The sequence below is a fragment of the Varanus komodoensis genome, unplaced genomic scaffold (assembly GCF_004798865.1).
Source record: "Varanus komodoensis strain SLA01 unplaced genomic scaffold, ASM479886v1 scaffold14_1, whole genome shotgun sequence".
Taxonomy (NCBI): domain Eukaryota; kingdom Metazoa; phylum Chordata; class Lepidosauria; order Squamata; family Varanidae; genus Varanus; species Varanus komodoensis.
Window position 1 is genome coordinate 451,036 of NW_025335438.1, and position 13,683 is coordinate 464,718.

Consider the following 13,683-nt stretch of genomic DNA (forward strand, 5'->3'; position numbering starts at 1 on the left):
CAAAAATGTCTACAGAAGTACAAGTTGTCCACCCCTTTCTATCAATCCATAGAACTGAAATGGATGAATGGAGGCCCCGATGATCAGAAAATACTTGATACTGACTCACACTGTAAAATACATCAGGATTGGAGTTTCCATGCCATGACAATTCATCACGGGTAACTAATCGTGATGGGTTGTTATGTTAATGCATGGCTTGGTGGGTTCTGTCTTCTGAACTTGGGAGACTGATTCTATCTTGCATTTCAGGGACTGGCTATAGTGCCCATCCATCGTAAGTTGCAGAAACTAGCAAAAACCCAGTGATGAATCAGTCATTTGGGAAGCCATCATCGGTGTGCTCTTCCATTGGGGCTATTGTTGTTGTTCTAATTATTTCTTTTCAAATAAGTACAATAGAAGCTATTGATTATTATTGTTGCTGTTAACTCAGCTGGAAAGTGCGCAACTGTGCATTTTTTTAATTAATGTTTTTGGCAGTGTTTTGCCAAGTGTACACGTATGGCTGTCCGGGATGTCAGCTTTCAGAGGGAAGTGGACTAAGTCCTGGATTGGCAAAGCAAGGCTGCATATAGGCTGATTTACACATAGTTGAATTGCCTAGCTGACCTTTGAAAAGTAAAGAGGAAAAGCAGTGAAAGTGAGTGCACCAAAAGGAGACGGAAGCAATATTACTCCCTTATGCAGCAATGCAATTCTCTGTTCTCAGTGACCTCTACCATTTCAGCACTTTCCTGGGTTTTCAGTGACCACAGAAAGGGGAGATACTATCCTCCTGTTCTTCAGAGCACTTACTGCTGCAGTTATTGCAGGCCAGTGATGGTTAAAAACAAAACAGGGAGGCAGCTGCATTGGACTGAGTGAATGGTGCCCAACTGGGGAAGCAGTCACTGGTCCCTTTGACATCTGAAACTTACAAGGCTGTTGACAAGGCAAGACAATGCCAAGTGTGCATCAGACCAGTGAAACACAACCATAAGAATCAATAGACACACTTGTGCAGTTTTCAGCGGCAACTTTTTAAAATGCAGCCCCAATTGTGCTTTTTTGAAACTCCCAAAAATACATTCACGCATCCCACAAAAAAAAAAAAAAAAAAAGGAAATGTAAAGGTAAGGTAGCAGGTATTGGAGTGGGAAGCTGGAGCCAGGACAGGATTTGCTGCAAAAGATACTGGGATACCAGCTGCAGGCCCAAGAGGGAAGGCGGGAGAGAACGAGCCTTAGGAGCCTGATTGGCTTTCAGGCATTCTGTGGATTGTTCCATGAACAACCCACCCTGCGTAGGTCATTCACAGGGCAGCTTGGCATCCCATGCAAGTGCCTTCCATGCCTGATCAGGGTGGAAACCAATGGCCACTATACAATGCAGTGCCCAAGTTGTTTTACATGTATTAACACAGAAATTTACAATAGCTATAACAGGTGGGTCAGACTAATTATCATGATAACATAGGAAACTGTCTCATATCAGGTCCATCTTTTACAAAGGCCAAAGCCTAGTGGTTCATATGTAGAAGTTCTAACATTTGATCCCCAGCATCTCTAAACAGTGCAGAAAACTGTCCAGCAATCCCCGGAGAGCTGCTGCCGGTCTGTGTCAGCAGGATTGTGTTAGACTAGGACTTTTGGTTTCACAATGTATAAGGCATTTCCAGTGTTCTTGCTGTTTTGGCTACTCTGACTGCAAGCAATTCTCCAGTTTTTCAGGTCTCACCCCTACATTATGGATTGCTTGGCAAGGCTAAGAGATAGTTTGTAGCACAGGTAAAATGCTAAACCAAGAATTTCTCTAGCTCACCTGATTGTCCACTTGTATTATTCTGTACCATGATTAATGTACAGAATAATAATGATTAATTACATTTTCAGATCTTTCGACTGGAAATAGCATTGGAAATAGTACTGGATTCATAGCATCTTGTTAACTAGTTCCATGCACCCAAAAGAGCTGTTTATCATGCGTTTTCAAATAGCATTTAGGTATTACAACTAAATCCTGCCTTTCCTCTAAGGCAGTGGTGGGGAATATATGACCCTGCAGATGTTGTTGGACTGAAACTTCCATAATTTCTTGCCCGGATGGCCAAAGTTTGTCTGTTGCATTTGGAGAGGGGAGATCAGTCAGCAGGTTGGAGAAGGATGCTTTAAGATGCTTAAGTTAGCGTACAAGGCTTTCCCACTTGGGCTTTTTCCTCACATCAATCCTGTGGTGTAAATTAGGCTGAAAGATGTTGACTGGCCCAACGTATCTGTGTGGGGATTTGAATCTGCTCTGAGCTTGATGCTGCAAGGCAAATAGCTTTTGAAACTTTCAGCAGTAGCTTGTCATGTTAGTATGAATGCTTAGTGTTCAAAGAAAGCCATTCAGAAAGGCCTGTGAAGTACCTCTTTGGGTCCTGCCATAGTATTTAATATTCGGATTTTATCCTAGGAATTTATTTATTCAGGATAATTTATCTCAATCCTCAGAACCCTTAAAAAGTAAACACATTTCTTGTTTTTCCTCCAGACATGTAAAACCAACAATTAAATCTAGAGATTTCCCCTTTTGCAAGAGGAAGGGGGTAAGGCTGCAATCCTGTGCCCACTGGCCTGGAGATAAGCTTCACTGAACAAAGTGGGCCTGACTTTTGAGTGAAATATGCAGAGGATCATGCTGTCTCTCTCTATGCCACATGAAAAGTCTATGCAGTACTCTGTGCAGTATGAAGAATTTTGGTTCTAGACCGGGCAAAGTCATTAGAACAAAATCTGCATTAAAATATTACTTGAGATCTTGCTTGTATGATGAATTCTGGTGATTCTGGAGTTTTCTTCTCTATTTTAATAACAGGCAATAGACAGACCAAGATGAGCTGCCTTCAGAATATGCATTGGGCTTTTTTGGAGTGTAAAAAGAAAAATTGTCAGATTGGTAATGAAAATGCAATTGGCATAGGCTGAGAATTCTTACTAACACAACTTTCTTCTCACAAGGTTCTTGAACAAAGCAATGAATCTCTATGCTGCTGCAGAAGTCATCCCGATGAACTATGTGTTCTTCACTATTAGTGCTATTCTGACAGGTTAGCGCACACTTTAAAGCTTTCTCTCCTCACCCCAAACTTTAATTGGGAAAACAGGTGATGTGATGCCTTCCTCTTGTGATTTTTATAGAGCTGTCACTCTCTCTGTAAAAGCTGGCTCTTGAATTTCCACTTTTTGTCATGGTATAGCTTAGCCTTCCCCAACCTGGGGCCCTCCAGATGAGTTAGACTACAATTCTCATCATTCCTAGCTTCAACAAAGGCTGATCTGTGTTCTTGTCTTAGCAATAGGAAGTGAGCCGAGCTTTGCCAATAGGAGCATGCTTGGTTCTCACTGTCTCTCATTGACTTGGGTGAGAGAAAGTCAATGGCTGATCATTAACCAAAACATTAAACCACGTATGCAAAAGGAACCTCTTCCTGTTTTGTAGGAAATTGGGGATGGAGGGAATACATAGCACAGGGAGCACATTTAGGCCCCAAGTGACTGGACTCCAGTCCAAACAGAACATTGGGAATCACGGGGGCAAAATCTTATGCCACCTCCTCCTCAGCTTCTAACGCTAGAGTGGCCTGACCTCAACAGAGGCCCTTAGAGGGGTATATCTGCATGCAGAATGCAGAGATTAGGAGTCTCCAGAATATATGGGACTGCTCTCAACTGCTTGTCAGTCTGATGAACATTTTCCTAGTATAATGTATGAAGGACATGATGAAGACAACATTAAGCACATTTTAGATCCTATTGACTGCACTGGGAGAGAATTGACAGAGCAATCCTTTGGTCCCAGGGAGAGCATCGCAGGGACCAGAGGATATGTCTGTGTCCCACTCCCCAGCCTGTAGTCAATTCTGCAACCTCAGGAAGGAGAAGCCAACATCAGACTGACCTGCCATCCCTGCCCTGCCATCCCTGCCCATGCACAGCCACCAGGGAAAGAACTGCAGTGATCTCAGGAGACCTTGGAGAGTTCCAGAAGGGGAGACGATGGTGGAGAAAGAGGACAAAGGAGAGGCCAGGATCTTACAGCTTCTGCATCACAGTCCTCATCCACAAAGGAAGCCAGCTAGACTGGCTCAGTAGCTTCAGTTTTCTTTTTTTTAAAGAGAAACAGGAGACAACATTATTCTTCCTGCCCTGCCATCAAGGCATATGCTGAAAAGAGGGCTCTGATTTCTGACTCTCTTATTGAAATTAATGGGACTTTAAAGCACTTTAGTGCTTCTGGAACATGCCCAAGATTTGGACATGTATTTTGAATATGACCATTGATTCATAGGGGAGCAAAACTCAATGTCATCACAGTGTCATTTTCTCAGGGTTGACGGTCCCCATTGCTCCTGTTGTATGGCTTTATAAGAGGTACCTGCAGTGACATTCAGTGAATGTTTTTTCAATGTGTGTGCTGGTTTCTCATTCTCTTACCTGCTAAAGTCATTTCAGCAAAGGGGCAAGCCCCCAAGATAACAACCAGCTGTGTTCTATAGCAGCCAGAGAGTGTATTCTGTTTCGGCAGGCTGGACGTGCTCAGCTAAGGCAAAGGAATTAGAACGAATCCAAAGCCATTTTAAGCTATTAACATTTTATCTTGGGTGAGAACTTTTGAACTGGATATGATTGAAAGGAGACTCCAATTCCCTACAATTGCACACTGTGGTAAGAGCAAGCAAGCACAGTGGGACCAATAGGCTGCATTTGCAGCGAGCCAAAAAGTTATTGTTACTATAACTTTTATGACCCCTTTAACACACACAGGGGGCTGCTCTGTCATTGGTTTTCAGGAGATGTGCATACAGAAATTCCATTAGTTTATGTCAATTACTTATGCGGAGCTCACCAAAGCTTAAAAATATGGATTGGTTCAGCAGCTGGGTTAAAATAGGTCTGTGCTGTACAATCCAGAGGAAAGATTGACCCAAAAACAGCTGTAATGATGTAACCAAATGGAGAATTTGATTCTGTTAGCTTCTAGGCCAACTCCTAAATATCCTTACTCATACTGAATTTGACCTGCATAAAGGCCCATTAAAAACAATAATGAAAGGTCTTAACCATTAGCTTTATCTGTCAGGGTTGTCAATTTGAACCAGTTCTCATTATAATTAATTACTAGGCATTCAGAATGCTCCTCTGCAAATCGGTTATCATTAGGAAATGTTCCCAGTCCAGTGGCATACATACCTGCCAGCAGAAATTGGCAGATGTGCCATTTAGTGCAATGGCATAACAAACCATAAGCAGTAGAAAGAGGCATATATTAACTTGGTGTATCCACAGTGGTTCATCTGGCCTTGGCACTCTGTGATGGAGGTTATGCTGCACTGCTCACCTGATGCTTAACACTGAGTATCTTTACGATTGGCAAATCAGCATGAAACTTGGTGTGGCAATCAATCCTTTTGGTTTTCATCAGTTTTGGCTGCAATCCTATGCATCTTTAGAAAGAAAAAAGCCCCACAATTCCCAGAATCCCCCAGGCAGCATATCCATACAGGCATAGGGTTAGGCTGTTAACTAGCAAGACAACCATCTAAAGTTTTAATTGCAGATCAAGATCTATCCGCAATTCATCAGGTCTTGGGTAATATGGCTGGATCAAGAGGTGGTGGTGGAGTGTAAACATCTTGCACACATGCACAGTTGTCTTGATTTGGATTGGCCCGTGCACACTTAATTGTGAGTCAAACAGAAATAGAAACTATATTGCTATATATTTAACAAATCTTTCAGTTTGCCTATGAGTGTTGTCAGAATTAGGTTGGCTCTACATATGGCAAAATGGAAAAAACCACATTGTAGCATTCTTCTCATGTACTGGAGATTTTCAGATGGCTGTTCTCGTCATAGGACGTCCTACCCAGACAAAGCCATTTTGCAGCTTAGAGAGCCCACTGGACTAGCATTTGATGTGACAGAAGAGACAGCATCTGGGAAAGGGCAATTAGCAGCCCCTCAGTGTGTGTATGGAAGTACCATAGCTGCTCAGAAGGGCTTTTTTTGGATCCAAGCCTACTGCTTTTTACATGATTGAGAGCATATTTGCTATTTCCCTTTGTTGGCTAAGGAGAGAATAGGTTTGTTTCCTATCAAGTCTAAGTGCCATTCGAGAAGTGCTCTTTTGGCTTTTTGTTTCAATCCAGGGGCCATATTTTATCAGGAATTCCAAGGTGCAGTTCTGCTGAGCGGTTTCATGTTTCTATTTGGGTAAGTTTATCCTTTGAAATACTTCCCTCAACTCGGTGTGAAGGTGGCCTTTGCCAGCCTGGTCACCCCCAGATGTGTTGGACTACAACAGCCATGATATTTAACCAGCATAGCTGGTGGCAGTGGGGGTCACAGTGGAGCACGTGCTGTGGAGGGCGAGGCTGAGGCGAGCAGAACGGTTCTTTGTTCACTGCATCTCTATACCAGCCCACAGCCCCAGTGCAATCAGAACACTTCGTCCTTCTGATGAAGTGCCCGTAGTCCACCAACACTTATGCTGGGATAAATTTATGGCTTTTAAGGTGAGGTGAGATACGCTGGGACTCTGAAAAAGCTGGAGACTTTGAGACACCGAGGAATCCCACGAGTGCTTGGGAGGATGTGGGGCTGCACCCTGTGTTTCCCCTGTGTGTTCTCTTTGCTCGAAAAGTCTGTTTGCAAGGCAAATGATGGTGCTGCATGATCTCATAACTTTGATAACTCTTCTTGCAGGTGCTTTCTGTCTTTTGTTGGGGTGTTTATAATCACCCAGAACAGAGGCAATGAACCTCTGACGAGTTTTTATATTGACTATGGACACATTCCTGGTAAGTCTGACCCTGGAAATGTTTTGCCTCTTATCCATATTCACACAGCTGAAAAATGTCCATTAGTGGAATGGCTTAAGAGGAAAACCACATCAGAGAACTGTTCCAATCATTTTTAATAAAAATTGCTTTTCACTTGTTTTCTTTTGCTATTTCCATTTGATTTTTTGAAAAGAAAATCTTGAATTATTTCCATCCTATTGCCACAGTCTATCATAGCAAAACAAAGTGAAGCCTGTGGTGAGAAACCTTTTAAGAGGAAAATAATTAAACTTGTTAGATTTAATTTATCAGCATTGCTCCAAGCATTTTTTATTGTTGTTATTTTAATCCCACAGGGAAGAAGATGAAGAGCAAAATACAGCCAGATTCAAACAGCTTATCCTATGGCTCTTTATGTAATGAATGTGACTCTGTGAAGACTCACAGCTAAGAGAAAAAAAGCATCTTAAATTCCAGTTAACAAGAAAAACCTTCTATTTATTGGCTTTGTATTCAACACCACCCTTTTATCACACATGTTCATTATGTGTCAAGTTATTTTATCCTGACAGCTCTTATAGTTATTTAATCCTCTTTGAGGATCCCCTGACTATCACAAATGCAATGCAACTGAAGCCAACTATTGTGTCTGAAAAAAGCAAGCAGTCATTAAATGGTTCTGGGAGTTTTCCTTACACAATGGTCTTTTTTGCAATCTTGAACTTCTCCAGTGCCAAGTGGTTCATGTGCCACAATATGGAACTAGCTCACACATTGCTTGACTTATGCAAATAGCCTCATTGACTGCTATTACAATAGAATAATGCAAGGAGGACAAATCACAACTGTGTCTGATCCCACCTCTGCCAGACCGCACCCTTGTACCTTGTGCACATTAGTCATGCTATTTGTAGGCCCACTGAAATTGGCAGGACAAGATAGTTGTAACTAATTTAAGCTGGTGTGGTGCAGTGGTTAAGAGCGTGGGACTGGGACTCAGACGATCCAGGTTCGAGTCCCCGCTCGGCCATGGAGCCAACTGGGTGACTTTGGGCCAGTCACAGACTCTCAGCCCAACCTACCTCACATGGTTGCTGATGTGGGGATAAGATGGAGGAGGAGAATGATGTGAGCTGCCTTGAGTCCTTTGTAGGAAAAAGGCAGGATATAAATTCGAAATCGAAAAAAGTCTCACCTGGAATTTAGTGACTCTACTCTAAGCCTAAGTCTGGACTTAGCCCCATGTTAAATAATCTGGAATAATTACCTCTGCTTCACCCATGCAATGCTATATGCCTCTCAGAAAATGTGAGAAAAATATAATTACACACACGATGGTGGTCTGAACGGACCAGAGTTTGTGAAACTGCTAGCACAGGCACCATCTTGAGTGCTGCTATACAGCTCTAGCTGTTTGTTGCCTTCTGTTTACTGTGTCTGGAGAGCAAAGAAGAAATAATCTCTCTTCTCTGCTCAATGGAAGGAGATGTTTCCTCTTCCATGTACATCTGTACATAAGGATTCACCATTGATCATGAAGAACAGTGCAGCTGAACACTTTCTCACACTCACAAATACACATGAAAGATAAAGCTATCAGAAACAGCAATCATGATGGCTCTATATAAGTTGCTAAGGGACATGAGTGGAAAGATGGTGTTGTGCTCATGTGCTTCTTGTGGACTCACGACAGGTATCTGGTTGGCCATTATGAGAACGGGAAGCTGGACTAGCTAGTCATTTCATCTGATCTGGTATAGTTCTTTTTGTGTTCTTGTGTTCATTCTTTCTGCTGCTCTCACGTATACACACCCCCCTCTCCAGTGGATGATCAAGGATGACTGACCTGTCTGATGGTGCACAGCCAGTGTGTAAGTAACCAGACATGCAGCATTGCTGAGTGCTGGTTGTAGACATTCCTCTACTCCATATAAATGAGATTCAAATCATGACTTTGCATACAAGAGGCCTTAAAGGGTCCCTACAGGAAAGATGATGGGGTAACATCCTCTGTGCTTGCTGTCCATCACACATAAATGTTCTGCATCTGTGCAACGTCTTGCTTCCGGAAACTTCTATAGCTGAGGACCTTCTGGTAGGAAACTGGTAGGAAACTTTCCCCATCATCATAGCACATATCTTCCTGGAGAGTTTCTACCCTTTTCCTCAGTTCCTTTTCAACAGTCACTGTGGCAACCTCATTGGAGCTCCTCTTCATCTACCAGATGCATTTTTAAAGAACTGAACTTTTCGCCTTTACTTTAAATTTTCTTTCTTGTTTTTGTTTGTTTTTCATCTAACTGTTCAGGGGACTGTTCAGGCCCATTTTTCAGGCAGATGGTCCTTAAGTTTCCTTTCCATAAATGTGTGAAATTGACTTCATCTTTTAGGGTGGCATTGACAGGGCTCTAACCACAGGCCACACTGACCCCCCCCCCCCCCCCCCCCCCCCCCCCCCCGCCCCGCAAGTGGTTGCTGATGTTTTCCATATCAAAATAGCAGGCATCATTTTCCAATGTCTTTACATCAAGAAGTATTCTAAGGATCTTTCCTGCCACTTCTACCTTGGATCCGACAACGGCAACAGTTGTACAAACAGCATCATGTAGCTGCCTGGATTCTCCCCCACCTTCACCCAACCTTATGATAGGGTGAAATACTGTCGAGTCTGTTTAAGTCATGTAATGTCTTTTCCCCATAGAACTCATCTGTGCTTCAGATGCTAACTTCCAAAATGTTTGTGGTGCATTTATTGTCTGCAGATTCCGTATAGCACGTGTGTTTCTCATCCATGATGTTAGCTTGTTATATTAGAGAGACTGAGTTTAAAGCATATTTCTGGACATGCTGAGGAGCACAAAGAAATGCGTTCCTCCTCATGCCAGGCTTTTTGTTCCAATAATGGGTCCGATGCCTAAATGCTTATCATTAGAAGTAGTACCAGAAGCCATGCTGTTGCTCTGGGTGGACAAGCACTTTAGCAGCAGCTGCTAGCAGATTCATTGAGGGCCACAGATACTTGTTCTAGGAATGATGTTCTGCAACTACTGAGAGACTGGCAAGTGACTAATGGATCCAACTCTTTCCTAGTGGGACTTAGCAGAATTTATGCATTGACTTGCTCACTGAAGGAAGACTGCATGCCACTTCACAAAGGCCTGGTTCACACAACCACAAGGTGATCCACAAGCTAGGATGGCTTATTAACCACCCTGCCTGCACATCCCAGTCACATGTGATTACCCTGGCCTGACACAACTTCTCATTCTATTCAACCACCAGTGTTGGCTTGCTGGGGTGGTTGGCAGTCCACCCAGGACCTGTTGCCTGCTGTAGGGTTGTGGGGTGATTTGTTCAACTGTTCAATAAGCCACACTTGGCATGTTTGAACAAGAGAAGATGCTACGGTGCAGCTGAAGATGGTGCATGGACTGGCCGCTTGTTGCCTTCTGGCACCTTAATGGGCTGCGGTGGTCATGCAAACCATGTCACAGAGTGTTAAAACCATACTGGTTACATTCCTGGATAAGCCAACTTTTCCTTCATTTTCTGTGGTTTCCTCATCTGGAAACAACCGGCATCTTTTAGCACCCTTATGTTTTGATGTTCAAATGATGTTTGCTCCTCCTGCAAGTATAACTGTAATTATGGCTCTCGCTCTCAGAGTCTGATAATTTCCACCCATCAGTTGTGTGAATGCTGAAGCTTGGATCTCATTCTGCTCCACGGGGGCAGCTCCAAATAGCACTGCTCCAACCTCAGCTCACCGTCTTGTTCTGCTGGATTGCAACAGAGTTGTCAAACAACTGTGGTGGGGCAGGGGTGGGAATGGTTTGCGGTGCTACCATGCCTTTAACTGTAGCTTCATCTAGGAAAATAAATAGGTGGAGGTTTTTATGGCATGGAGATACATATTAACACCTGCTAATAGGCACATGTCAAGCTGCTGTTAAAAGGAACAAAAGCAGTGACTTGCAGCGGGATTGCCAAACACAGACACAATTTGGCATACCCAGTGCAACTGCCCTTCCACTCACCTTTTTCTTGGCTGATCGTCTCCCATGAAGGAAGGAGATGCAGAATGGCAAAAAATAAAAAGCTCTTGGCTGTGCCAACATCTGTTCCAGGAGCCTGTTGTCATTTACAGCAGCATAAAAAGCCCCCTTCTCCATCGAGGCACTGTGCTCGTCCAGAGATAACTGAAAGCAAATCTACATTGGTCCGGTTGAATATTAAGCATCTACATACCTAAATTTGAGGTGTTTGCATTTCAGATACATAGTTTATTGAGTGTATCTTATGCACATTGTGTCTTTCATTGATAGAAACTGTTTTAGATGACAGTATTTTTAGATAGGTAGATCATTATAGAGGAAAGCTGAAGCTGGAATGCAGGAATAACTCCCCTGCAACCTTATTGAATCCGCTGTGGAGACTTGAAGCCATCGCTCAGCACATTGCCTCTCATACAGCAGGAGTTCAGCTGTGCATATATATTTCTAGATCCCAGGACTGTACTGCAGTCCAACTAACATGCAAGAAACGTGTGTGTATGCTGCCACCCAATGAACTGTTTGAATATGGGTTCCGGAGGGCCTGCCTCCGTGGAAGAGTTTCAGATGATCAAACAGCAGCTGGTTCCCATCCTGGAAGATGTTCTACCTCTTGGGCAAGAGCTTTGCATAAGAACATATTGGTGCCAATGTTCCTGGCTCATGAAAATGCCACCCTAGATTAGAGAAGTTTTCAAGAGGCAAACTCCCTGCTTTGCATAAACAGCAGAATGGGAGCCTTCAGTATAGACATTTTTAAAATCTCCACTATGCTTAGGAAGGGCAGGTATATGGAAGGAAGATTCCACACCTGTGTCCCTTACTGGATGAAGACTGTCATTCCGAAAGGCCTTTGGACAAATAGTTCTTGGAACTGATCGGGCTGCACTCAAACAGCCTCAGCTGAGGAGCAAAAATAGCACCAAACAACTGAGGATGGGAGCAGGAGGGTGCATTTGGTTGCTCCACCAAGCAGCTGCTGATTGCAACGGCTAATTGTTTGATAGAGCTACATGCACATGTAGCCAGATTAGGGCCCTAAATCCAGAGTTCTAAGCACACATGAAAGTTTCGGGAAATCAATGGAACGTCTAATGTAATATGTTCAGGGTCGTGCTGTAATTAGTTTGAATTGGAAGATTGGTAGTATCGCTATTACAATGCCTGCTTTGACTCAATTCCCCGCAGATCTTTGCTGGGTCTAGCTCAGCATGTGTTCCAGAAGAAGCCTACAGTGGTTTGCTGTGATTGAGATGACTCATTTGCTAATGGCTATTTTGTGACCAAGACCTCTTCCAGTGAACCAGGGTTACTGTTCTTTTCCACACATAACATGAAAAATATCCTTCCACCAAGCAGAGTGAGCTATAGCACATCTGCTAGAACTTGGCTTTCGTTCACTTAAGCATTACACATGCCCTTTGGTAAAGCAAACCACCTGTTTGCCTGTGCACAATTTAGCCCCAAGCATTCAAAATGTTTCTCTGAGGAGGAAATCCATCCAAACCACTGATGGGGAGTGACAAGCTTGGCATCCATTCCTACTCTGTTTGCTGGTGTGCCATTTATTGTACTCTCTGCAGAGCTCTGCAGTCTTTAGCCTAGCTTTTGCCCCTTTTAACGAAAAACAAAAAGGGAGGTTCACAAAATGCCAAAAGCAAACAGATTCTGCATTTCCCATTTACTGAGTTCTCTTATTTCCCAAGTGGGGCTGGAATTCACTACTCTCCCTCCCCCAAGTCACCATCCTAGGAACTCAGAAAGTACATGGCAAGAGCATGGAGACTATGGTGACGGTAGAAGGGAAACATCCCACGCTTCAAGATATGATGCAATTAAATAGGCTGCTATGCTAATCTACCTTGCATTTTGTTCCTGGTCTGAGCCAAAAATTGACTTGCACTTACATATTTTAAGGAACATAAGTTAATCAGTAAAAATGTGCCAGAAGTCTGTTTCAAGCCAGCTCCTTTGAGGTTCTTCAGGGTGGGGTTTTGCTGTCATTACAGGATCACAAATATTTCCCTTATCTGTATCCTGCTCCTTCTGATGAGACACCTCAAAATGACCATGTCTAGGCAGAATTATGAAAAAGGCAAATCTTTGCGTTCATCGTGATGTGGAGGCCTTACTGGAGAAATGTTTAGCATGTTAAATTGAGAGGGAAGGTACCACTTTTGTTGAATTTATATCAAAAACATGAGAACCTATCCTTACTTTCAGACTAGAGACTGGAACTAGAATTATGCTGGATCAAGGGCACCAGTGAAAAGTGGGGCTTCCTCACCTTCTCCCACAGCAACACCTCTAGCCCCTTGAAAATGCTACATGGAGAGTTTGGAGATCCTGCTGGTTGTGTAAACTGTGGTGTGTGTGTGTGTGTGGGGGGGGATTTTAAATCAGGCAGAAAGTCAAAGACATCTTTGTGTGGATAAAAGGCATCTGCAGCCATTAGAGAGCATCAAAATTAGCTTCTTTCCAAGCTAAATTGGACAATCGTTCCATAGCTTTATGGATGTCGTATTCTCTCTAATCACCCCCCCCCCCCATTATGCTAGCAGGGGAGTTGCAGCCTGCAAATGGGGGGATGGTGACAATAGCCCCTGAACCTCCCTGGTTGTCCACCACTAAGTTATATAAAACCTTCTGAGCTATCAGGGATTTATATGGACTTCAGCAATATATCTATTCATCCACGCATCAGCAATAAGGACAACTGAATTATCCCCACTTTTGAAAAGAAGACACCAGCATCCCTATGAGATGTCTTGCATGTATGGCATCACTGATCCTGATCATGGAAAATCACTGCCTGTTTCAGGGATC

The 13,683-nt window shown here is 43.3% G+C and overlaps 1 protein-coding gene across 1 annotated transcript in view; it reads left to right on the forward strand.

Moving 5' to 3' along the window:
- The window catches only part of NIPAL2 (NIPA like domain containing 2), a 43,626-nt gene extending 36,201 nt beyond the window's left edge, over positions 1-7,425 (forward strand). Inside the window, exons 8-11 of the mRNA XM_044424225.1 lie at positions 2,982-3,070; positions 6,173-6,236; positions 6,729-6,823; positions 7,162-7,425. Of these exons, the coding sequence (XP_044280160.1) occupies positions 2,982-3,070; positions 6,173-6,236; positions 6,729-6,823; positions 7,162-7,256 (343 nt within the window). The 3' untranslated portion in view covers positions 7,257-7,425. The remainder of the gene's footprint in view (positions 1-2,981; positions 3,071-6,172; positions 6,237-6,728; positions 6,824-7,161) is intronic.
- The last annotated feature ends 6,258 nt before the right edge of the window (positions 7,426-13,683 follow it).